Genomic DNA, 24,040 nt, shown 5'->3' with positions numbered 1-24,040 from the left:
ACTCGGTCTGGGTCCGGTGACGTGGTTTCTTTGTTTAAGAGCATTTAAATTTACCTAAAAACACTCTAACGAAATAGCTTTTAAAACGAGATGTAACTTTGAATTTAATTCCATTGTGTAATATCTTCAATTGCACTTTGAACACCTTGTTACACATTAGAATTAGAATCAGTAAATTGTATACGTTCGATTTCTACTACCTACTATTATGTCGTGGTGAGACAGTAGTAGAACTGTAGCTGTGATTCCTTGGATTAAATCAGATATAAACTATGTTCGGCATTTTAGGGTTTCTGGACAAAACACCTTATGGCGTACCATCAGAGCATTCTTTATTTTATTAGATGGACGGGTATGTGTTAAATAATTAAAATGTTAAATACAATTTGGTGATGCGTTAAAAATTCGTAAAACATAGAAGGAAGCATGTGTATTTCTTGGAAAATGCAAAAAAACTTTTTGCCAACCATGAGCTAAGAAAAGTTAAAATTTTATAGCCATAGATACAACATTATACATAGAAAGTCGTGTTTTCTCTTACTCATTATATGTATAAGTAATTACAAAAAAGTTTAAAATTTTAAATGATTGATATCTGTATGGGTTGATATTTTTTAACTGTTCAGTTTATTACATTGGAATTCCGTAGTAACTAAAATGAATATTCCATGAAACAAGATTGAGTGGAAACAGTCTCCGAAACGGATACCGAAGAGGCTTAACATTGTGGACAAAAACAATATTGTAAACAAAGAGACTGGAGTATTTTCTGTAACTCGTTGACCAGACTGCCGGACATGCCGCCCTGAAACAATATTGAGACATACCGCGATGTCACGGGACGGTGCCGAGCATTCCCTACATTGTCGCTGGCTGAAACAACAGGTCGTAGAATGTGGTTGCTCGTTTAGTTCCTTAGACGATTCTGTTCGTTTTAAATATTATACAAATGGAGGCGTATGACTGTTTCTGTCCTTTCGAGTGGTAGTTGACTCACAATCTGATGGATTAAACTTCCCGAACTGCGTGAGAGCACCTCCAACGCTTCCGTCTCGCATTGCTATTGTCTCAGTACAACTTTACTGTCCTCGTATAGAAGCTTAACGTGTTCTCGGTATTGATCTTGTCAAAATAAGCGACAAAAGTTTGTAATATTTCCCGTTATTCTACAATAATTCGACACGGAATGAGTGGCAGTGTGCTTCTTATTAGTTGAATTTTATTTTTTTAATGACCGAAAATTGTGTGATCTAGAACTTATTACGATTATCATATGGCCTCCGAGTCAAGCAGTGTCTGTAGCGTGGCTACTCCTTAGATTGGTGATCGCAGGTCGAACCTGTCCTTACGAACATGTGTCTGGGGAATGCTCTCCAGTCCCACGATCACGATCAGTCCCTACTCCCTCCTATAGCCTAAGCTGCTAGTCGACATTTCTAAATTTTCATCTTTTCCTTTTTTTGTCGTTTTCTCATATCTGAATAGCTTCTCGGATTCTACAGCTTTTTACAGAAGAAAGCGAATCGGCTCTCTATAGTCCTAACGCATCGCTGGAATACGCTAGTAATTCAGTCCGTCTGCCCGGATGATCCACTTTAATCCGTTAATCTCCAGATTAAGTGGTGCGTATGGTTTTTAGTAATAATGATCCTCCTGCTTAACTAAGACCTTAATTATATTGTTTCGTTATATAGCATATTTTTTTATGATGAGGCATGGCTATAACATTACGTTGAACTTCCAACCCACTTTAGTGTTTGTGGATTTAAGGATTTGTGATGAGATAAGTTATTGCTGTTTCTAATGATATGCCGGGAATTTCGTGCTTATTCCATCGCTTTTTAAAGATTTCTTTCCTACGTGAGGGGAGAACCACACTAAGAGCTAGAAAAAAGCTCTTGACGGACCGCTGCCGCTTCCACGGTACGAGGTCGGTGGCGGAATGGTTTTTGTAAGGAATCGTGTTCGGAATGAATTATTAATCGGTGCGACGCGACGGCTGGACCCGGTAGGAAGCTATTCCTAATAAATATTCAATAGTTACGGTTCCGGTACATCGAGAAGTGAGTGTTGGGTTCGGCTTAGGATATTCATGAAGTACCTGCTCTCCTCCCTCATCTTGTTCTTGCGACTCGGTTTTTGCAGACATCATGCTTTCTGGCACTTCAACGAGTCGTTTACGATAGTAAATAACATTTGTATACAAATTTGTAATGGCGATCAAAGAAACTCAATTTGACACAGAAATCGAAAGTCATTTAATCATTTATATTGTTACAAATTCAACAAGGATATAGTTTTCCACATTTCAAACTATTTGTGCTGTTGGTTCATATAATCAACCCAGTAAACGTAGTTATCTTTTTTGTGGCTTGGAAATTATATTTTAAGAGTAGAATATTCATCTAAAGTATTACGGATGGAAATGTATCAATCATTTTGTCGTTATACAACATCTCGGTATCAGTAATGTAAACTATACTTGCATCAGTGTAAATTCATTAAAAACGAAAATATGTAAACCTTGCATTGTATGAAACTCTTACCGTGGATGATTTATAATTGCTCTTGGAAAGTTTCCATTTATACATTTTAATATTTTGAATAATAATGATGTCCGATTAACTCAAAGATTTTCTATGAGTGGTAACTTGTTCAAAATGACTTGCAGATCAGTGCAAATTCAAAATGTAAACATCCCTTCGTTATTATATTGTAAATTTCACAATTTCGGGTTACTTGTATAAGTTAGTAATGAAATTATTCCTCTTATACAAGTTAAAAATTAGAGTGTGCTCTAGGTTTAATATTGATTTAATTCATATAGGTCTTTCAAAAACGAAAGTTTCTACTTATATTGCGACTAATTTTAAATGGATTTTCATTAATTTAATAAATTAGTTGATTTGCAACATGTTATCTAGATTGAACAAATCCATTTGATAAACTAACAAGACTGAGGCATTTTCATACATATCAATATATTTATTTTGGAATTCATTGACAACATGTTTTAACTAAATAATTTTATTGTATTTTATTTATAGTTGATTTGACCAACGAAGCAGGATTCAAGGGTATTAAAATGTTCAATTTAAGGGATTCATATAGCAATATGGTAATAATTAGAACACGTTCCTATTCTTAATTCTATTATCAGAAACGTATGTTATGAAACTGATGAATGAGCGGTATAATATGATACAAAACTGATTTGCGTTTATACAATGAACAAAACGTAGTGTTATTTTATAAAATCTGAAATTTACCTCGTTTGAAGATTTTAAATTGCCAAGATAATTTCTTGGTCATATCGATATAGAGGATAGTAATTGAATTATCTACAAAGGCGATGTCTGTAACACTACATATGAGGTACTGGTTGGGCGGCACAGATCAATATTGTGTGGGAACCGATATCTGTTAGACTACCCTGTAGGCGGACGTGGGCCACATAGCGTATCTGTAGCAACTATATTATAGGTAATATAGTATTGAAGTTTTAGACTAACCGATTACTAAAACCATATGCAATGAATGCAATTAGAATATTGTATAATTTTGTCATTGGTTACAATAGATCTCATATAATTGTGGAAATATTTTACACACAATTAATTTCGAAATAAATATGATACGATTGTTTAGAGGTTGCACTTGCGTATATTGAACTGATAATTAGGTAAGAGAATGCTGAGGGAAACCACGGGTAGGAGATTACAACAGCAGATGGCGAATTTACTCGGTCATGACTATGTCTGAGGACGAGAGATTAGTTTCCATTTCTCTCACTCAAATCATACATATATACTTGTAAGAAACACTTAAGTAATCTATAGTTCTTCTTGGATTTGTTGCAAAGTTTTGTTTCGTGTCTCAAGCAGAGTACAGAGAGCAAAGTAAATACCGTAAGCAGAACAAATGGTGAAGTAAAGATAATTTATGTACATGCCCATCATATCAGAAAGTGGTTGGTAGAGTTTGTTGCTGATGAAAGACAACGAGGCGACCACAATGGCAGTTATACCTGACGCGAGCCCTTTCAAGTTCGAAGGGAACAGTTCCCCCTGGATGATGCTCGGTATGCAGGCGAGTCCGAAAGGGAAAAATAGGGCGTATAATGCAAAACAGATAAGTGGTACTGCTGTGTAAGAGGTAACGTCCAATGATGGATTGGAGGACAGGATAAACCAAACAGTTAGACCGGCTGTGGCTATTGCACAACCGATACAGGAGAAAGCCAATAGAGGTCTCCGGCCTAGACGGTCCACGAGGAATGTCGACCACACTCCAAAGACGAGCCATATGCTGCACATGATAACCGCACATTGGTCTCCGGATACTACACCGTCCTGGGGTACACTAGTGGATATGTATGCCATCATGACACTGCTGCCGGACATGCGCTGTAGAAAGGCCGCAACTTCAGCCATAAAAAGAGCGCGGCGTGACCCAGAAGTCCGTACTAGATCCTGTACTCGGCCTTTGTTCTTCATATCCGATTTAACAGCTTTGCTGATTGCTTCTAGCTCTTCATCAACATCTCGTGTACACCTCAGCCAAACCAGTGTTTCTCTCGCTTCTTGATTCCTTTGCCTCATCACGAAGTAGTAAGGTGATTCTGGTATAATGAACATCAGAAGAAAGTACAGTAGGGGTATGCAGGCAGAAATAATACTTAATAAATTATAAGAGATGACGGGACCGATGCAGTACTCGAACATGATGCCCAGGTAGACCATCAGTGTGAACATGGTGTTCAGAGCTCCCCTGATGCGAGGCTCTGCTATCTCACTCAGGTAGACAGGGGTGATACAATAGGAGATGCCACCCCACATACCTCCCAGTATTCTAGAAAAAAGAATTCTGCTTTCACGTTTGAGACATGGTGGATTACTGTGGTATTGAAAAGCGTCTCTAAGGGCTTCACCTGGATATGTATAGGCATGTGACGTCAGTACTGAAGGTTAGAAACAGCCAGCTGGATAGAGCCAAGAAGCTGCAGACTTGGAGACTCGTGTGGCGGCCCCAGCGGTCCATGAGGACTCCTCCTGGCAAAGGACTGACGACGCTGCCCACGTAGAGTAAAGAAATCATCCAAGATACCTCGGAGCCAGTCAGAGTGAGTGGGGTGTCATGGGCGCGCAGCTTGGATATGGTGGGTGACGGCCATCCCAGGAACATTCCCGTAATTAGTAGACTCATGGATGCTGCGCCAAAACAATCAAATGTGAATTCATCTCAACTGTCATTTTACGTTATAACCTGTCCAGGAATTTTCTTTCATGAAAATTAAACAAAACCCATCATACTTGGACTATGTCGACAATCATCTATTCTTTCGATAAGTGAATGTTAAATCACAATATTCTTTGGGACTGGCATCTCCATCCGGTGGAGAGGGTTACTTAAGCTGTAGAACATTGTTTTAGAGACAGGGGAGTGTTTTATGTCTCAATTTCATCTTTATGTAATGAAAATAACGCTGGTTTATTTGTTTCTATTTCATAATTATATATTTTACTTCCTATAATAAAAAATTCAAGAAAATATTAAGTGATTACTCAAAACTTGTGGAAGTGGTTTGGTTCATAGAATCTGGTAAAAAGTTTTCAAAGTTTCAGAAACAAAATAGAACAAGAAATAGGATTGCGGTGACTATGTTGCTCAGACAGTGGTGCCACCAAAGCCACACCAGACAGTACATTGGTGCCAACACCACACACCCTAATGTGACAAAGGTGTTAATTACAGCGTCGCCAAATGATTTGTGTCGTACAACACCCTCCAAAACCCAGCCGCGAGACAGATTATAGGGCTCCGCGCTCCCTCGTCGTTGCTCTGTGTTCAACAGTAACATCAAATAAAACAGGTCGTTATTAATTAAAATTGTTTTGATATATTTCATCCATCCACAGTTAATTTGATGACATTTAAAAAAAGTGTGGTGTGGCAGAAGACTTATTTCTATAACAAACTATTATATAAACATTTTCAGTTGTCATAACAGTAAATGTTATAATCTTAAATAATAGTAGTAACTAAAATAGTTATAATTAAATTTTATAAATATATTGTTCATTGTAGTATAGTACTTTATTATTACTATTGTATGTAGTAGTATTAGTAGTATAATATGACTTATAAAACGCTAACGCAAGCGCTGCTTCATAGACAGGGCTTCTTAGCCCTAACTTCGCCTGGCAAAATAAGACATCTTTACTCTACTTTACTTTTCTTTTAGTTATTTAATATAACTAGATGACTACAAGTACAATATTTTCTTACATGTTAACACACTTCTGTTCCATAAGACTCTTTAAAAAACAATTGTATTATACAATTTTAATACAAGTTGTTTGAAGTTAAAATTTTTTAAATTGAAAAATGCGTAAAAATGTTTTAAAATTATAAATGCCGTATAATGTAAAAATATCAAAATATCTATAAGATTAGAATATTTTGTACACTGGTTTTGGTGATGTCTTGAATTGTATTAGTCAGGACAGTGAAGCAAATTTATAATATGTTAAACATTATCGATTTATTTTTATGTATTGACTTATAAACATAAATTCTTGTGGTCTATTGTTTGAATTGTACATTTTTCTAGTGAATGTTTATTTTAAATTGTACAATCCTTTTTAAAATTTTGTAGGAAACTTTTTCCAAATAGAACACAGTAAATAATCTGCTTAGTATTTACGTCTCTTGTTAAACTGGACGTAAAAAAGAGATAGTTCAATTTTATACACATATGTAATTTACTTGCCTAAAATAACTTCTATAAACTTAAATCTCTATCAAATGCGTTATATTTGTTGGTTTTTGGAATCGTACCGTCTGAAAATGTATTCAAAACACTACTTCAGTTCGGACTGTATAATGAGGTGTTGTTGAGGTTCTCTCATTATTCCATTTAATGAGAGAGAAAACTCGGTTTTCGGTGGACTGAGCAAAAATAAGAACTTAGCTTTTGTTAACGGCCTCAACCATTACCTTATGTAAACCGTCTGTGGAATCTTGCTAAGCAACACCAGCAAAATCCTGTGCTATTTTAACGAAAATCATAATTGGCCGGGAACATTCGGGACCTTGGCAGTCGATGGTATATTTGAATCACTTCCTGCTTTAGTGTTGTGTTCTTGGGAACTTTAAAACCGTTATTATTAGTGCATACTGGTTTTATAATTAATTGTGTTTCAGTGTAAACATGCAGATATCCTTAACATCAATTTTGTTTTTAATTTATATTGGCATTGAAAATGTGTGCCATGAAATTATTTAGGAAAGTCTAAATAACCACACATTTGATTTTAGATTGAGTTATGGTTATTGTTGACCAGTGGTCAAATTGGCATCTAATGGGCAGTATTTATACCACATGACTGAATAGAGGTAGAATAGGGGTAGACAGCAAGGGTCCACGTCTTAGTCCATGCATTCCAATAATGGTAATTCTCAGCTTGTTCACTTTTTGTCCTAGTTAACATATGAGAAAGTAAGGGTTAACAAGTAGTTAATATAGGTTATTGTATTTTGTATGTATTTATATGCTTTACATATAAACACCATACCTACCTATAGTGGCAGCCATCCATTGTCTCAAATGTGCCGGATTTTTTGTCATTCTACTTGGTAGATTAACACCACCCTACACAAAGAATATTGAGATAATTAGTATTTATCACTGTTTGCATTTAATGGCTTTATATGTTATTGTAATATGAGGTGTAAAAACATCCTAGGGCTTATATGTATTTTATGTAACTAAATAATAAAACACAGGCTCACGAATGACTTGTTTATATATTGAACCACACACAACATTTAAACATGTGTTTATGTAGTACTGAATTTAGTCAGATTAACTTTAAATTTCCCCAATGGTAATTTATATTCGAACGTATGGATCTTACCGTTATTGTGTGGCTGTTTGACCTGATTTATATTTGGATGACATTGAATACTTGACTTCCACTCACATATCACATGACTAGCGTCGGGAGATATTCCCCTGTTTTCTCGCCGCACTTCACCCACGCTCTCTCTTCGATATCTTGTCAATCGCTTTCAGCGCCGATATCGTTACACGTGATTAACCGAGTAAACCCATTTTATTGCCCTGTTTATCGTTTGTTAGTTACGTAATAATCTATTGTAGAACCCCATTAGAGAGATACGAATATTAATATAGTAGTTGTCATCGTAACGAGTTTCCACGTAGCATTTGAATGGGCCTGGAAATACATAAATAATTGAACTTAGCCTTCATCGCTGAATCGTATATCTTCGTGGCAATACATTATTATTCAGCAACCGTAATATAGAAGCTAAATAGATAGCTTATATGAAAAGTATTTTTCATTTTCACTGAACACATGGCTGCATGCTGGCACACTTGATACGGCGGTACGTGATACTGTGTTAATGATTGTAGCCTAGGTTACAACTGACATTTGGAGTTTAGCCCTGGAAGACACCACTGCTGCAAGTGTACCGGTATGCTAAGTGTACAAGTACAGTTAACCATGTCCTGGCCGTTCATGTCCTAGATATAGCCGTAAAGCACAATCAAATTTTTTTATACAGTTTTGTTATTTTCTTAAATTATACGTAATATTTTCTCAACGTAGTAGTCAATTCCTTATAGCTTTGAAAATTATTTATGTTATTGGATGATATATTTACTCATATCATGAAGTAAATTATATCAAATATACGGTATTAAGTACAGGTCGATTATTAGGTAGTTGCACTTATGACCTATTTATTCAAGTGTTCGCAAAGTAATTTATTTGTCATTTTTTTCAATAGAATTAAAGTTTTTGTACGTAACGTCAAATTAAAATGCTTTTGTAGAACTTATTAGTTAAACCTTATTTTGCCTGTATGCTTTTTAAAGCAGTGTTTTTGTTGAATTGTGCATTGACTTTTTATCTACTTTTGTGATGTATTTGTGTGTTAACAGATGATTGTAATGTAATTTGGAAATAAAGATTCTTGATTTCCATGTACCGGTAATAGTGAAGAATTTTCTAGACGACAGCAAATGAACTTTGGTTATTACAACAAAATTTATTAATACGCATATTTGTTTTTAACGTTTACGCATAACTGTAAAAAGATGTAAATAATATAATTACTGATATTGTAATTACATTTTTTGGGTGGATTTGATTGTACTAAAACGCACAGCGTACTAGGCCCTTTCGCTCTTAATGGTAGGATCAACGAAATCCATATCCACTTAGTTTTGTAGAAAGAACGGTTATTGAAAGATAATATTAATGCACCTTAATCTGCCAGAAGAGTTCCCTCTACGGTTCCTTGTAGAGAGATGATATATGTAATATTAAACGTTAGCCGATATTGACTGTGATATTGCATTATCAATCATAACGGTCACCTGCACTTGCCGTGTTGTGTAACTCCCACGGTAGACTCTGGTTGGTAGGCTGGATTGTAGTATAACTCATAGCGCTCTTAATGATAGTATCAACGAAAGCCATATCCATTTAGTTTTGTAGAAAGAACGATTATTGAAAGATAATATTAATGCACCTTAATCTGCCAGAAGAGTTCCTTGTAGAGAGATGATATATGTAATATTAAACGTTAGCCGATATTGACTGTGATATTGCATTATCAATCATAACGGTCACCTGCACTTGCCGTGTTGTGGAACTCCCACGGTAGGCTTTTGTGCCCTTTCCAGATGACAAATATTCTGGAGCCTCTGGCGAGAGCCATATTGAAAAGCATTCTTAAGTAAAGCATTTGGCTTTAAATGTGTACACTAATCGACAATTATGTTTGTGTTTAATGCAACGTAAATATGTTTACTTGAAACTAAGTTTTGTGTCCGTTGTAAACATTCTTTAGATTTTTTATACGATACTTATCTTACAAAGCAAAACATGCCTGTTGGAAGTATATGGGGATACCATCAGTTTCGAGTTTCATAAACCATGATGAGGAACGTAATATTTATCGCAATATGGAATTGAAATCGTGACAGTTTAATATTTAAACGAGGAAAGAAATTTAATAATTCTATTAGATTTTTGTGTTATCCTTCTTATGCCTAGAAACATCACTCTTGAAAGGCAACTCGGAGCCTTTTCCTCATATTCACAGAGGAAAAAATGAGTGCAAGACAGTCAAGATTTTGCATATTAACATTATATACAACCTTTATTACTAATCGTTAGGGAATATAATAAGTATTGCTTTAGGTGACAATGATTTAATATTGATTACTGTAACAATAACAAACAGTAAAAATAATAATATACTGACATTGAACGCTGTATGAACACATTTACATTAAAACTATATTAATTAAAATGCTGAATACTATGGGTTTAATTTTATAAATCGTTTGGGAAGATATTTATCACCTGCAGAGCTCCCTACGGTTGCGTCATTGGTTTGTCTTTCACATTTCAAAAAATTATTTTACCTTTATTATAGTCCTAGAAAAGTACGAGTTACTGCGCCTACCGCCACTGCGCTCAGCGCCCGTTAGTACCGACCGGTACCGTAGTATACAACTATACAGGGTGTCCCGTAACTCTCTGGTATACCACGTTATTGCTGAGGTCAAGACAAACATATTTCACCATATTAACATAGGTCTCTAATGCTTTGTTTCCCATCTGTCTGTGTGTATATGTTTTTATAAAATTAACGTGGTATACCTTTGTCCAGAGGGTTGCGGGACACTCTATACATCATTATATTGATCAGTGTTATCTTGTGGTTCAAGACAGGTTTGACCTCTGATAAATAGTTCTACTGCACCTACCGCAACCTAAGCGCTCAACGCCCGTTAGTACCGGTACCGTAGTATGCAACTATATATCCTTGTCTCTTTAGCTTATCTTGATAAGTGTTATCTTTTGGTTCAAGACAGGTTTGACCTCTGATAAATAGTTCTACTGTACCTACCGCAACCTGGGCGCTCAGCGCCCGTTAGTACCGGTACCGTAGTATGCAACTATATATCCTTGTCTCTTTAGCTTATCTTGATAAGTGTTATCTTGTGGTTCAAGACAGGTTTGACCTCTGATAAATAGTTCTACTGTACCTACCGCCACCTGAGCGCTCAACGCCCGTTAGTACCGGTACCGTAGTATGCAACTATATATCCTTATCTCTTTAGCTTATCTTGATAAGTGTTATCTTGTGGTTCAAGACAGGTTTGACCTCTGATAAATAGTTCTACTGTACCTACCGCCACCTGAGCGCTCAACGCCCGTTAGTACCGGTACCGTAGTATGCAACTATATATCCTTGTCTCTTTAGCTTATCTTGATCAGTGTTATCTTGTGGTTCAAGACAGGTTTGACCTCTGATAAATAGTTCTACTGTACCTACCGCCACCTGAGCGCTCAACGCCCGTTAGTACCGGTACCGTAGTATGCAACTATATATCCTTGTCTCTTTAGCTTATCTTGATCAGTGTTATCTTGTGGTTCAAGACAGGTTTGACCTCTGATAAATAGTTCTACTGCACCTACCGCCACCTGAGCGCTCAACGCCCGTTAGTACCGGTACCGTAGTATGCAACTATATATCCTTATCTCTTTAGCTTATCTTGATCAGTGTTATCTTGTGGTTCAAGACAGGTTTGACCTCTGATAAATAGTTCGTTCGTTTTTTCTAATCTTCTTTACGATAATGTTCTACAAACACTTCCTGTTAAGGTCGTTCGGTCCTCACTTAGAAATATAAAAGGTTTTCGCTATCCGAAGATTCGATGAGATCTTCACAGGATGATCACTATCGTGTCCTCAGTATATTTTTTGTATTATTTCAAGGTCTCGTTAGTGTCCTCGGCGTGGACGATGTGACGGCAGGTGGTGTGTTCGACAAGCTCGTACTGGATGTCCTCCAGAGTCTTGCCCTTGGTCTCTATGACGACGCGTAGCGCGAACCATACGCCGAAGACACAGCTGACGGAGAACACGGCGTAGTTGAGGTAGAGACCGGCCCATATACCGATACGGGCGTACATTTTGTTGGTGAAGAAGGACGTGAGAGAGATGACGGTAGAGGTGACCCCGGAGGCGAGCCCGCGTGTGTTGGACGGGAACATCTCGCCCTGGATCATGTTGGGGACACAGCCCAGTCCCACCGGGAAGAAGACGCCGTACACCAGGAACCCGAGGAAGGGGAACCAGGCGATCTGCATGGCGTCGTACTCCGTGTTGGAGTCCAGGTAGAACCACAAGGCTACCATGGCGTTGGCGAGGCCGCAACCAGCGCAAGACACGGCCAGGAGGGATCGGCGCCCAGCCTGCAACAAACATTGTAGTTACATTGTTTCTGTGACACCAGTATCGGATAGGAATTCATATTATTGGCATATAACGCCTCATGAGGCTTTTCTTCTCGACAAGATTCATAATTATTAAAAAGGCAAGATTAAGCCTGAAGAATGTAACGTGTCACGGAGCTTTTCTAATTTCCCGAAAAGATTCGTATTAATTTAAATAGCAAAACAAGATGAAGCCTAAAGAACACCTCATATGGATTTTCTTAATTCCCAAAAACATTTGTATTAATTTATATGGAAAAACAAGATTAAGCCTCCAACCCCTTTCACCCCGACAAATAAGTTAAAAATATTTCATTCAAAGCGATCACTTCCAAATTTATTTCGTAGCATTGCTAAACAGATTTTTGTTTGTATTAAAACAACTTTTTCAATAATACTGTTGTATTATAATATTGATAATAACCGCGAAGTTCGAATTATATTTCCACAATCATAAGTTATAATTAAGTATGCCAATTTTATAACATAGCTTTGAATGTGACAAATGAAGTTTGAACTATGAAGTATTAATACATATTTATAAGGGTATGTTAACATGGAGTAAAAGTTCATATGTCAGATAAAATATTTAAAAACGTGTCTAGAGATCTAACAGTATTCACTGAACGCACCCAATCAACGAGCATTGTGGAGAAAAGGCCGAAGATGATCCAGACGATGCACATGATGATGGCGCAGCCATTTGAAGAGAGGCTACCGATATGCGGGATGGCGGCGGAGGCGTACGCCATTATGACGGAAATGCCGGCCATCCGCTGTACGATAGCCAACACCAGAGTTATGAGCAGAGCCTTGCGGTTGCCAGCCGTGGACACCAGGTCGGCCAGGTGACCTTCGTTCTGCATATCCGCCAACACTGCCTTTTCCATCGTAACCAGTTGGCTTTCCACCTGTCGATAGGCCATACAATGTTAGATTACATGGACTTTGAGATACCATAGAAGTCGGTAAAAAGAGTTGGTCAAGTCACTGGACAATAATGTTGACTTCTAGTGTGGGTATTGTTAGTATATATATAGTATATATATATATATATATATATATATATATATATATATATATATATATCTGGATTTATAGTTTAATTTTGTGATATTTGTTACAAACAATGTGAGTAACCATGATCTTGATTTACAAACCAAGTAATTAATTTTGACAATGTATATATACTGTAATACTGTATTAAAATACATCACTACGTCAGATCAGAATTCTAAGTTTCTTTCTTAACGAAGATTACTCTCCCCAAAAATACGCCTGTTCTTCAACCACCAGCAAACTTTACTAAGGCAACACCAAAAGTTACAGGTATTGTACATACTGCGGTGTTCCAAAGCTGCGGTATACCAAGCCTGTTAGGTACAATATGACAAAAGTTGTAAGATTAATACCTATTTTTATTCTTTATGAAAGAGTTTGAAATGAAATGAGAGCGAACCAAAAGATTTATCTGATAGATAACGTGGCTACGACAATTAATGAATGAATAAAACTATCTAAAGGTTAGAAGAAGCCGTAATTACCTGATCGGGTCTCATGCAGCGGAGCCACGAGAGCGACTTCGCAGCTTTCTTCCTGTTGCCACTCATGAGGTAGAAGTACGGAGACTCGGGGATGCAGAAGAGGGCGACCACGAAGGTGGCAGGTACAAAGGCTGAGACAACACTAAGCGTGGTGTAAGATACATTGGGCCCGATGCAGAATTCGAACATGATACCGACGTACGCCATCAGGATGAAGAGCGAGTTGAGACCTCCGCGGACTTTGGCCTCGGCGATCTCGCATAGGTAGATGGGCGCTATTGTGTACGCGCTGCCACCCCACATGCCACCTAGAAACCTGTGGAGCAACGACATGACAAACAATAAATGTGACCTATATATATATATATATATATCTTAATTTGGAATGTCTTAGTTGGAAATTCTATTCGGCTACTTCCAGATTCTGCACCAAGTTATTGTAAAATGTCTACAGTGATCTTATAACAGTCTCAGTCTTCTCTAGACTATAAAATTCCTGAAATGTTCATAAGATATCTAGTGATGTTCTGGAGCCAAGAAAAATTACTTTGTATGCACTTTTAAAAATGGAATCTACTACAGTGACTGAAGTATGCTTAAATTTAGTCAGTTATGAGATATGTATAAAACAAACCAGATCTTCATACGTCAAGTAAAACTAGTCTCTGGTGGGCCTACGCTGGAATAGGCTCATAATTAAATAATAACATAACATAAACCTGTTATACATATGATTAGCACAAGCATATTATCTATAATATATCACTCCGTTAAATTAGAAAATCGTTAATGAAAATCTAAAACAGGATTTTCCGAACATTTGCGCTCAGCGATACAAAAAAACAGTAGCACTATATTTTGATATCTGCAATTTAATCTCTTCCTCGGGTAAAACCGGAAAAAATCTTTTTTCCCTCACAATCCCTTCATCGACAAAAATGAACTTTAAACGAGGAAATCTACAGTTAATGAATGTAATGACCAAATCAAATTATAGTTAGATAAAGTACCTGGCGATGTATATGCCTGTCGGAGTCTGCACCACAGCCAGGATGACCCAGGAGGCGAGGGCGACTGTGGCCAACAGCATGAGGGTGGTGCGCCGCCCCACACAGTTCATGAGCCACCCCGTAGGCACGGGGCTCAGCGTGCTGCCTATGTAGAGCACCGACACCATCCAGGAGATTTGGTCCTCGTTGAGATGGACCTCCGACTGCGGTGACCTCAGGATCCTCAACGTGGGCGACGGCCACCCGAGGAACATTCCCATCATGAACAGCCCCAGCGTGGCTGGACAAGCGATCGTTTGTTTAGGGCAACCATTGTAGGTTAGAACCGAAATTCTATACGTATTATCCAATTATCATTGAATGGGGATTTGGAGGAACTGATTACGTGTAATTGTCAGCTACATTTTTATTATGCCTAAGTTTGTATTCTTTTGGTATGTTTTGTTCACTTAGAATAAGAAGAGGAGAAAATCCTTCACTGTACCTTTGTGCTGCTTCAGGATATTTAGAATCGGTAAATTTATTTAGGGGTAGAGATCCTATCAGGACTCGGCAACTGACCGACTCATATCACCTCGGAAGAAAGGGAGACTATGTCTACTTCAGCTTCTTCCTGTGTAAACGAGCTGGGAAGCCATACTTCCTAAAAATCCCTAAGGGAGAATCACCCAATCCATCAATCACCCTTCACAGTTAAAAACCTTTTAGTAACTGTTAACATTTCTTAAGTTAAAGCCTATTATTAAATCTTTTATTATAGGTGTTTATTACAATTTAGGTCCCTAACAATTAAACAAAGTTACCTTTATATAATAACACGTAATTTGGTACTTTGGGATATATACCGACCACACTAGTATGAAGAACACAAAAATAGAAATTTATAGAAACAAACATGATAGAACGAAAAAACAACTCTTCAATTACAAAATTACAAACTTACAAGCATTTCCAGGTATTGTGATCGTTATTGTTGTCGCTGTTATCTTATCTTTCTCGAGAATCCTGATTACGGCAGACCGCGCGGCATCACGTGATTTGCACGGTACATAATTGCCTTTCCATTACAATTCAATTTATATTTCTGATTAGCCCCTCTAGAATTTGATATTTTACTGATAGGTACTATCTCGAGGGATGTTTTTTTCTTTCGTCGACATCAGCGCGGGGCAGCACCGAAGGTGCTGCCAAAGCCCGCGCTGATGGCCGGAGGCACTCGCATTTTGGGTGGCGGAATGTGATCAAGAATAAAAACAAGTTTTTAGTGTTTTTTTAATAAAGAGTTTAGTTTGGTAAATGTTTGTTTTTGTTGAATTTTTGTGTTTGGAGAAATGTAGAGGTAAAACACGGAAGTACAACAAAGCGATGCACCAGCTGAACGGGCGGCGAGACTCTGCAATCACGTTATCTACTAGACGCTCGACTTTGACCTCTGTCTGAGGATGGGGAGGGGTTTGCGATAAGACAATTCCTGTTTTATATTGACGAAATATTGTTCTACGCTAATCTAGTAATCAGTAGAAACGAAATGTGAAATAACGATTCATGTCTGGGTGTGGTCGGTATAATCCCAAAGTACCCGTAATTTATATATATATAGGTATATATAAGTGTATATATATATATATATAATTTTTCTATAAACATTGCATCACAAAAAGTTTGTGATTCAATGTTTATTGAAAAATTAAATAAGGCTATTGCCATTTATACACATTTGAATAATGTAAACAAAAGTCGTTTGACAGGTATTTGGTCTTCCGATCATATGTTAGTTTGGTTATTTAAACGCATATGTGAAAGAAAAGGCCAAATACAAAATAATTGAATCGTAAAAAGTGATGGCTCTGTGGTGTAATGGTAGCACATTCACCCGGCAAGTGAGAGATCCGGGTTCGAGTCCCGGCGGAGCAAGTACTTTTTGTGATTCAATGTTTATTGAAAAATTAAATAAGGCTATTGCTATTTATACACATTTGAATAATATATAGATGTGTGTGTATATATATCGCGATCAATACAAGGATTCAATTATTCTGGCTAGGTATTTATACAGTGACATGTACTTCTGTATTAAATAAAACTAAGTCCAAAAGTATCAACTTGATTGGAAAATAAACCTCCTCTATCATACACCGGTGTTTTGATATTGCGACCTCTTACAAGTGTTTGTACTTGAAAGATTTCCATCCAGGAAAACAGTGAGTTTTTCTTCAAGGAAAACACTGAGTTTTCCCGTTGAATTTACAACCTATAACGATGTTTCCATTCTTAACATTGGTGTATGTATTTATGGTCCTTTCTTGAATATTTAAAATTTATTTTTGCTATCTTAAATTGTTATATTTTTAAAGATGTATATATTTAGATAGGAAGACTTACCGATAACTGCCGCAATCCATTGCCGGTGAAGTTTAGGTTCTTTTCCCTCCATCTCTGAAAAGTTATAAATATTAATTTTAGTAACTTATTAGCTTTATTTCTCAAGAGGTTTCCAATAAATGTTAAGCATTGAACATCGTTTAAATTCGTTTTTTTAAGTCCAAGACAATGGTCAACATCAATGAGACAATGGGAAAATGGTAGTTTTGGTACTTGGCATTTGTTGCATGAACATTTTCATATAACTATCAACATTACATTAATCTTCATCTCAAATTTATGTGACTTTTAGATTTGGTATTATCTAAAAGAAAGTATCGAGTTTAGAAGTGTTTCTGTATTTGTATACCTTAAATGAGGTAAATGACGTGCCAGGCTGAGTTAGGTAACAGAGTCGGCTCTGAATCAGGTACGACAAGTAGCTTGTTAATCACTGCAGTTTATGTCCCTGATTCAGTATGTAGGATTGGCTGTCAACTAATGCGAAACAAAACACTTGTCAGTATATACCTGTGGATTGCGAACGAAGTGTCCAGCGAAGTGTAGATCCTGTGTTACCACTGGCTACCAAACCTGCCCATAGATTCTATGCGGAGAACTGCACACACAACACATTGTCCATGATAGTGGAGTCTGTCAGTAAACACGTCAATCAACCCTGAGTTTATGGTCCGTAGGTAAACAGATAACATTATCGTATCAGAGTATCGGATAGGGAAGTGCAGCTCTGCTTGCTTTGCCTCCACCTCAAATAGGAGAAATTGATTTTTTCGGGTAAATCTGGAGTTAACAAAGTAACTGCCCTTTTTCGCGCTCATAAAACTTGAAACGTCTCTTTATTGACGGTATCAGTATCGTACCATTGTATCTAATGGAACATTTTATACGTACAGGTTTAACATTGTAAAGTGAGACATGCTTTACAAAATGAGATGTGTGTTAGACAGATTATTACAATAATACTTCAAGTAAAATGTAAAATTTGAAATGATAAGTTGAGCTTGTAATCTGAAACAATGTAACATTGTATTGGCCGGGGTCATGGGATGCGGCACGGCACGCTCTCCAGAGACTCGGAGTTTGACCCCGTTCGGCATGAATATTACAGGCCTCCTGTAACTGTCGACCGCATCGCATACAACATGTAGCCCGCCCCATACATCGCATGTTTAATTACTTTCACTTTATATTACATCCACTATTCATAACCCCCCAACCCCCTCCCACACCATACGCCCTGTCAGTTATGCCGACCGACTAGTTTTTTGTTTCCATAATAAGCATCCTCGGTTATTTTCTGAAATTTGAATTTATATCCCGGCGTAACATTTTATGTATGGATCTACAAACATAAACCTTATATATATATGTTATATATATGTTAACATATATATATATATATATAGGTACATATACATACATATATATATATATATATGTATATATATATATGTATATATATATATATATATATATATATATATATATATATATATATATATATATATATATATAGAGTGAAGGTAGAATTTCGTATTCATTTAATAACTTTAGTTATTACTATGCATATAATTCAGCAATAAATCAGTATTGAAATTTGTTTTTGTTTTGAAGATAATCAAATTTACACACATGCGCGCACGCACGCACGCACAATGTTACGTCTGATTATATTTAAAAGTCAATAACATTTGCATTATAACGGTTGTATCCAATGTTATAAATTATAACTTGTTATACATTTATATTTCTATGTGTTTTACATTTATATAGTACTCGCGGTTTCGCATTCAATTTCATTATGAAAAACAGGGACACTAAGCATATCCTTTTTAAATGGCATTCCAAACAATCCTGACTTAAGTGATAAAGTTACTGAAAGATATTCCATTCTCTTTATCCATTTTAGATTCAAGTTTAAGAACATTTTTTTTAACTCAGAGAGTAAAACCATTTAAAAAAATACCTATAAAATATCTCGATTCATATTTTTGTATTTTAATATGCTATGACTTTTTATGAATAGCTCCAATAATTTCAGTAGCAATTGAACTATTTTAGCCCATTGTGGATAAATCCTAAAGTCGAAGTCCTTAGCTTTTCGGTTGACACACTTATGGTGTAATAAATGGTGGATCTCTACGTTTTTCCAAACCTTATTAGGCATTTTTTACGTATAAACTTTTACAACAGTGTTCATGGCTAAAAATTTCAGATGTTAAGCTACATTCCTTATGGTATTTATTTTGGGATTTACGCGTCTATGAGACCTTCCGGATCGAATGAATTATATTTCCAGCGCCATGATTGAGTTTGCCTTATTGCCCCGATCAAGAAAATATAAATACAGGAACAGTTCTGGGAAGCTCACTTCGGCCAAAAATGGTCCATTTTAGTTATCTTTCGGTTTAAGGTATTCAGGTACCATAGTTGAGTTTTCTTTGTTACGCCCAATCAAGAACATAATACAATACATATAAATTAATATGTAGTTCTAAAACCCCTACTTCTGTAAAAAAACAGCAACAACTAAGATGGGTTTCATAACAGTGTTTAAATCGGTAGCAAATGTATGTTAATAATTTTATCTTTGATATCTGTGTTACACAACTGATCAAGTATTGCATACGTAATATTATTGCTAAAATATACAGTTAAAAGTGTAATTTTACGAAACTGTCTGGATAACCTCTGTGTTCAACAGTTATTACAAAAAGGATTGAAATAATAAGTGTCCCTATATTTAAGCTTACTCTAGGCTTTCAGACTATTTACGTAAATAAATTTAAAAAGGTTCTTCAATCATTGTGTTTTGTCGCATTCTAATGTTTACAAAGAACAGTTTATTACAAACACACATTTACTATGACCCGATTATGCCAACAAGTAATTTTTCAAGACCATAGTGGATTTTTGGAATGGGAATAAGCCTATTGTTAATCAAGGACCCTAACAGGTTCCATGTAGAATTTCAGTACAATCGGTCCAGTAATGTTTGGAGTAACGTACACACAAATACACAGACGGACACCATTAGAATTTTATGTAATATTATAGATGATCTTTGTAAAATAATGATTTTGGTGTTTTTTTACCTTCTTAACATTAAGTAGTACTGCTAAGCCTCGTGTTGTTTTCTAGTTTTTAAGGTAGCGAAAACAATGACCTAACACAATGCAATATCGTTTAAACAGAACTAAAAGAAAACTTGTCTAAATAGTTTAGTTTGGAAATAGCGGCTGTTTATGACTAAGATGTTTAGTGCGGTTATTACAAATTCCTCCATACTGTGTAGCAATTACATTATATTATTCGAATTAATCCGTCTTTTTTAATAATGTTTTTATACCCGTGTATAAATATCAAATTGTTTGTAGCTTAGAATTAAGTCTCCACTTTTATAAAACTGGCTAAGAAAACTTATGTAATTACTACAACAACAGTGAAACTTATCAACTCCAATTACGTGACGTAATAAAACTGACTCTGCTAGGGACACTGAAACGATCCAGTCTGCTGACTGTGTTCAAGGAGCGTTTCCGTGCAAGGTGGCCCGCACATAAAGTCAAACACGATTTCTGCATTTATGTCCAAACTTTATATTCCTCTTTGACAGAAAGTCGAACCTGATGGGTACTGGAATGGAGGGCGTCCTTGTATTTATGTTTGCCCATGACCTCCTTTATTATTCACGTTTCTATTTCATTTTCCGTTACAGTTTCCAAAGTTTAAGTGAGCAATAGTTTCCAATATATAAGAATAGTTATTGTAAGTACCTACACTACATAATTTATCTGTACAAGTTGCAATATTCCCAGTATTTGTTGTATGACAGTGTACGTTTTATAGTTGTTTTCTTCTTTCAGTGGAATTGTTTTTAAAATGTGTTTTTTGTCATACGATATTCATATAGAAACGCGTTAATGTCATAAAGTTGTACTCTCCGGGATGGTAAGTACGTTTACGTAGTTTTATGAATAAACTCGAATTAATGGGTGTAGAGTACCACATTATATTTAAAAGGGGATCGGCCTCTCCTTTATTAAAAAAAAAAAATAGAAACTGATATTTAAAAAAAATATTTTTGTTCGTCCACCGCTCCAAATCTCCCTCTTTTCCTGCGCGACGGCACTCGTATTCATGTAATCATCAGATTATGTAAGTAACAGGTTTTACTTACTTAAACTGGCTATTGTAAGTTGATAGATGTGTAACATTTTGAGTGCTACTACAAAAGTAACGTATCATATCATATAATTAACAGATCGTTTAAACTGGCTATTGTAAGTTGATAGAGCGTATTATTTTTAGTGGTACTACAGGTGTCTCTGATGTCGAAATGATGCAAAGAGTTCGTTTTGAGTCTTTTCTCCGGCGATGTTTTATGGATCTATTCAGACGGACGTTGACTCCAGATTCCAAGATTCGTTCTGTGAAAGCGTCAGATTTCAGACGCTGCACTAAACACAAATTTAAATGGAGCTGAACTCAACATTCATATTAAAATTTTAACAATCTGGTTAGTTTATACAATGGAACAGTCGTTTTATAGATGCGTTATAATTGTCACAATTGCTACTACCTACAGATAATATTCAAAATTCAATTTTTTGTTCATGGGTTTGTACAAAAGGGCCAACGATTGTTATCAAAACTATTATTACCGATTCGGTCGTTTTCTTCACAGCCTGTACGGACACAGAATGTTGTATAGATAATCAGAAACGGTCATCATTGGTAATACAGGATTTATAAATTGTTAGAATAGATAAACCTATTTTTATTACTGTAGTTTCTCATTGCTTAAATTATTTTGTTTAGCGTATTACACAGGTGCACGCACATTTCACCCTCGAAAAATGACTAATCTCCTGAAAAATTCTGTCACGTCTTTTATGTTTGTAGTTTAAGACCTCTCGTTCATGTATAAAATACAAAGTTCTCTTTCAAATGGTTTCCAAAGCGGTGCATGGAATTAGCTTTTAAAATCGTTGCTATAAAACCCAAGCGTTTATAAATACCACCGTCCGGTACAAGGTAACATTAACGAGTAAGAACAAACATGTTTGCATGTCCATGCTCGGACACGCCTCGTGTTAAGCTACAAATAAACAGCTGATAAATGGAATATACGTCATCAGTCACAGTGTTACAGCACAGGTATATCGTGTTGCATTCACTGCTTATCTTACGTTAAATTACAGGGGTCGTAAACACATGAACTTGACATTTGAAATATTGCAACATGCATGTGACGGTCGAAACTCGCCAATCTTTTTAACATATCTAAATTTGGATTTCTTGATAGATATGCAAATTTAATTTATATGTAAAATATTATATTAAAGTAAATTTAAATCCCATTTATGTTAGAAGTGTCACTTGTAATGAAAAGGGGACTCGATGTTTGTGAACACATTCCCAACAAAACGTACGTACGGTTTTGCATTGTAGATAGAAAATGGAATTGAATGTTTTATGACTTGAGGTCTGAAAGTGTAAAGGTTAAGGGAGATAAGATGTTTGGGGAATAGGGAAACGCCACTGTGGAAATAGAGAGAATACCTCTCCGAGAGAGCTGCTCGAATTTTTACGTAGATCGCTGTTCGCTTCAACCTTAAAAACGGAATCGTAAAATTTTAAGTCCTTTATCACTTACTCGACCATGTATGTTAAAATGAACATCTTGGGCTGATTTTGTTGGCCTTGGAATCAATTCAAATTATTTTAAAGATCCATTCAGTACTCGTTATCACGGTCATCCAAGCTCATTGAACGTTTTACAGAAATCCAATAATTGACGTCTCTATTTTTTAATTTTAAAAATTTACGTTCAAAGATTTTTTTACAAGAACAGTAACACTGTAGTTAAATCCTTTCAATATAATTAACCTAGCAGTGGATCAAGATCATCCAAGCTTATTGAGTGTGTTATAGAAATCCATTAATTTGCATCTGTATTTTAATTTAAAAAAACTGAGGTTAAGGATGTTTCACAAGAACAGTAACTGTAGTTAAATCCTTTCAATATAATTAACCTAGCAGTGGATCAAGATCATCCAAGCTTATTGAGTGTGATATAGAAATCCATTAATTTGCATCTGTATTTTAATTTAAAAAACTGAGGTTAAGGATGTTTCACAAGAACAGTAACTGTAGTTAGATCCTTTTAATTTAATGAATGTATCAGTGGTATGAGTCTGTAAACATTACATACAACTTCTGATTGGATGTATTTATTTGTACATTAATTTTGACGATGGTAGGAGTTGTTCGCCGCCAGGTTTCTGGGAAGACTGGTTTGTGAAGGTGACAGGGCGCTCATTAAACCCGACACGCTACGGCTCCAGCAGCAATGGCCGCGACTCTACGTGCGGCGTGCTCAAGTCTTCCCCTAATTACTTCATGTTGGAGTAGAAATTAATTTTGTGTATGGAGCAAACTGTTTACACTGTATTTTGATTACGTCCATGTATTATTACTCTGACGATGAGTCATTAACGAATTGATTATTTTCAGTATTTTCTTAATATGAGTAATCCGACACCGGAATTTCTCCGCCTTTTTCTTTAAAACTGCCAATTCTTTATATTAACTCTGAGTATATTAACACATATTAGTTGTACCATCATTTGCCGACCAAGGAATTCTAGGTCGTTGCCAGATTGAAATAAGGCTATTTTCGCAAGGATTATTACGATTTACCTATTTATTAGTTCATAATTATTAGAATATGCACACTTACATTTTCACAATAATTGGATTCTTTAAAACCGAAC

The 24,040-nt window shown here is 36.1% G+C and overlaps 2 protein-coding genes across 4 annotated transcripts in view; both read right to left on the bottom strand.

The window, feature by feature from the left end:
- Positions 1-2,234: 2,234 nt before the first annotated feature.
- On the bottom strand, positions 2,235-8,126 carry LOC124354908 (facilitated trehalose transporter Tret1-like). 2 transcript variants are annotated; one of them, XM_046805708.1, is made up of 4 exons: positions 7,986-8,126; positions 7,582-7,654; positions 4,931-5,210; positions 2,235-4,851 (listed from the first exon to the last, which is right to left on the bottom strand). In XM_046805708.1, exons 2-4 carry the CDS (start codon positions 7,628-7,630, stop codon positions 3,834-3,836), a joined length of 1,347 nt encoding a protein of 448 aa, XP_046661664.1. In that variant the 5' UTR covers positions 7,631-7,654; positions 7,986-8,126; the 3' UTR covers positions 2,235-3,833. The 2 variants fall into 2 exon arrangements, with proteins under 2 accessions (XP_046661664.1, XP_046661663.1); XM_046805707.1 differs by having other exon boundaries at positions 7,920-8,118.
- A 2,107-nt stretch (positions 8,127-10,233) lies between these two features.
- The window catches only part of LOC124354907 (facilitated trehalose transporter Tret1-like), a 32,640-nt gene continuing 18,833 nt past the window's right edge, over positions 10,234-24,040 (bottom strand). The window contains exons 2-7 of one of the 2 annotated variants that reach the window (XM_046805706.1): positions 17,772-17,859; positions 17,262-17,315; positions 14,880-15,159; positions 13,870-14,185; positions 12,958-13,236; positions 10,234-12,304 (exon numbers count right to left, since the gene is read on the bottom strand). In XM_046805706.1, the coding sequence (XP_046661662.1) occupies positions 11,816-12,304; positions 12,958-13,236; positions 13,870-14,185; positions 14,880-15,159; positions 17,262-17,313 (1,416 nt within the window). In that variant the 5' untranslated portion in view covers positions 17,314-17,315; positions 17,772-17,859 and the 3' untranslated portion in view covers positions 10,234-11,815. The remainder of the gene's footprint in view (positions 12,305-12,957; positions 13,237-13,869; positions 14,186-14,879; positions 15,160-17,261; positions 17,316-17,771; positions 17,860-24,040) is intronic. The other variant, XM_046805705.1, reaches the window with a different exon arrangement.

Source organism: Homalodisca vitripennis, chromosome 2, assembly GCF_021130785.1.
Source record: "Homalodisca vitripennis isolate AUS2020 chromosome 2, UT_GWSS_2.1, whole genome shotgun sequence".
Lineage (NCBI taxonomy): Eukaryota > Metazoa > Arthropoda > Insecta > Hemiptera > Cicadellidae > Homalodisca > Homalodisca vitripennis.
The sequence above is the reverse complement of the archived record's forward strand: the minus strand, read 5'-3'. Positions and strand labels throughout refer to the sequence as shown.

Excerpts from the sequence above, each read along its gene's own strand:
- LOC124354908 (XM_046805708.1), bottom strand. The coding sequence starts at position 7,630 with ATGACAAAAAATCCGGCACATTTGAGACAATGGATGGCTGCCACTATA. Across the intron at positions 5,211-7,581 it reads ATGGATGGCTGCCACTATAG|CATCCATGAGTCTACTAATT; the intron begins GTAGGTATGGTG and ends GTTTTGGCGCAG. Across the intron at positions 4,852-4,930 it reads ACATGCCTATACATATCCAG|AATACTGGGAGGTATGTGGG; the intron begins GTGAAGCCCTTA and ends TCTTTTTTCTAG.